Below are 1459 nucleotides of genomic sequence, written 5' to 3' on the forward strand. Positions count from 1 at the left end.
TTTAAAAAAAAAAAAAAAAGAAGAGGAGAGTCTGTTTTTCTCTCTCTCTGCTCTCTCTGCTTCCACCATCTTGCAATGTGAGAACCCTGGGTCACTGCTGCCGCCAACAGATGGACTTTGGACTTCCTAGCCTCAAAAACTATAAGCAATAAATTTTGTTTTTCTTTATAGATCACCCAGTCTCAGGTATTCTGTTATAGCAACACAAAAAGGACTAATCCAGACATGAATATTTTGGGTTTATGACAGTAATAATGACTTTACTTTGATCAAAATAAGCTATTTGATAGACATTTCAGAACATTGAGAGACTAGGCATCAAATGAGTTTTCCATTGTTTTCTATTCCAAGCCCCATTATACATCATTCAGCAGTCACCACATGAGCCTTCTGATTGCTTAGTTTCTTTTTTTGTTTGTTTTTCTTCTTTTCCTTGGTTTCGATTTTTTTTTTTTTTTTTTCCCAAAAGATGACCAGTAAGGGGATCCTAGCCCTTGACTTGGCTCTCCCAAGTGAGCTAACTGGCCATCCCTATATAGGGATCCAAACCTGTGGCCTTGGTGTTATCAGCACCACACTCTCCCGAGCGAGCCATGGGCTGGCCCTTGGTTTCGATTTTTAATTTTTTTTTTTTTTTAAAGATGACTGGTAAGGGGATCTTAACACTTGGCTTGGTGGTGTCAGCACCCCACTCAGCCAGTGAGCAAACTGGCCATCCCTATATAGGGATCCGAACCCGTGGCCTTGGTGTTATCAGCACCACACTCTCCCGAGCGAGCCATGGGCTGGCCCTTGGTTTCGATTTTTAATTTTTTTTTTTTTTTAAAGATGACTGGTAAGGGGATCTTAACACTTGGCTTGGTGGTGTCAGCACCCCACTCAGCCAGTGAGCAAACTGGCCATCCCTATATAGGGATCCGAACCCGTGGCCTTGGTGTTATCAGCACCACACTCTCCCGAGTGAGCCACAGGCCGGCCCTCCACATCACATGTTTTAAGATGTCTTTGCCTCCTGTCCCTTTCTCAAATCTACTAGATATTGGGGCCCACTGGGTATGGGCCTACAACCTGAGTCTTCCCAGGCAGGAATGCTGAACAACCTCGGCACTCCCACCCGTCCCAGGGCCAAGAAGTGGTTTCACTTTCAATCGGGGTTGGACCAAGACTCAGAGAAACACTGACTTGGCTGTCACCTGGTGCCTGGGACCTGAGGAAGCAGAGGGAGGAAGGGCAGATGGCTATGGTCCTGGGAGAGGACTGAGGTGGTACCACCCTGGCCTCTGAAATTCTGCTAGATGCAGTCTGGAGGTTGGGGTGGGACATTTACTCATGTAACAAATACTGAGCACATGCTCTGTGGACATAAAACAGCTACTAAAAAATCCTGCCTTCGTGGATCTGATGTTCTAGCTGGGGAGACAGACAAGACAGAATAATACACAGAGCACATCAGATAGTT

At 45.6% G+C, this 1459-nt stretch overlaps 1 protein-coding gene across 1 annotated transcript in view; it reads left to right on the plus strand.

Annotated features, from left to right (window-relative positions):
* Positions 1-1181, plus strand: part of LOC103600662 (chromosome unknown open reading frame, human C19orf43) — a 2281-nt gene extending 1100 nt beyond the window's left edge. The window contains exon 2 of the mRNA XM_008584966.1: positions 1083-1181. Within this exon, the coding sequence (XP_008583188.1) occupies positions 1083-1181 (99 nt within the window). The remainder of the gene's footprint in view (positions 1-1082) is intronic.
* Positions 1182-1459: the final 278 nt, after the last annotated feature.

The sequence above is a fragment of the Galeopterus variegatus genome, unplaced genomic scaffold, assembly GCF_000696425.1.
Source record: "Galeopterus variegatus unplaced genomic scaffold, G_variegatus-3.0.2 Scaffold3412, whole genome shotgun sequence".
Lineage (NCBI taxonomy): Eukaryota > Metazoa > Chordata > Mammalia > Dermoptera > Cynocephalidae > Galeopterus > Galeopterus variegatus.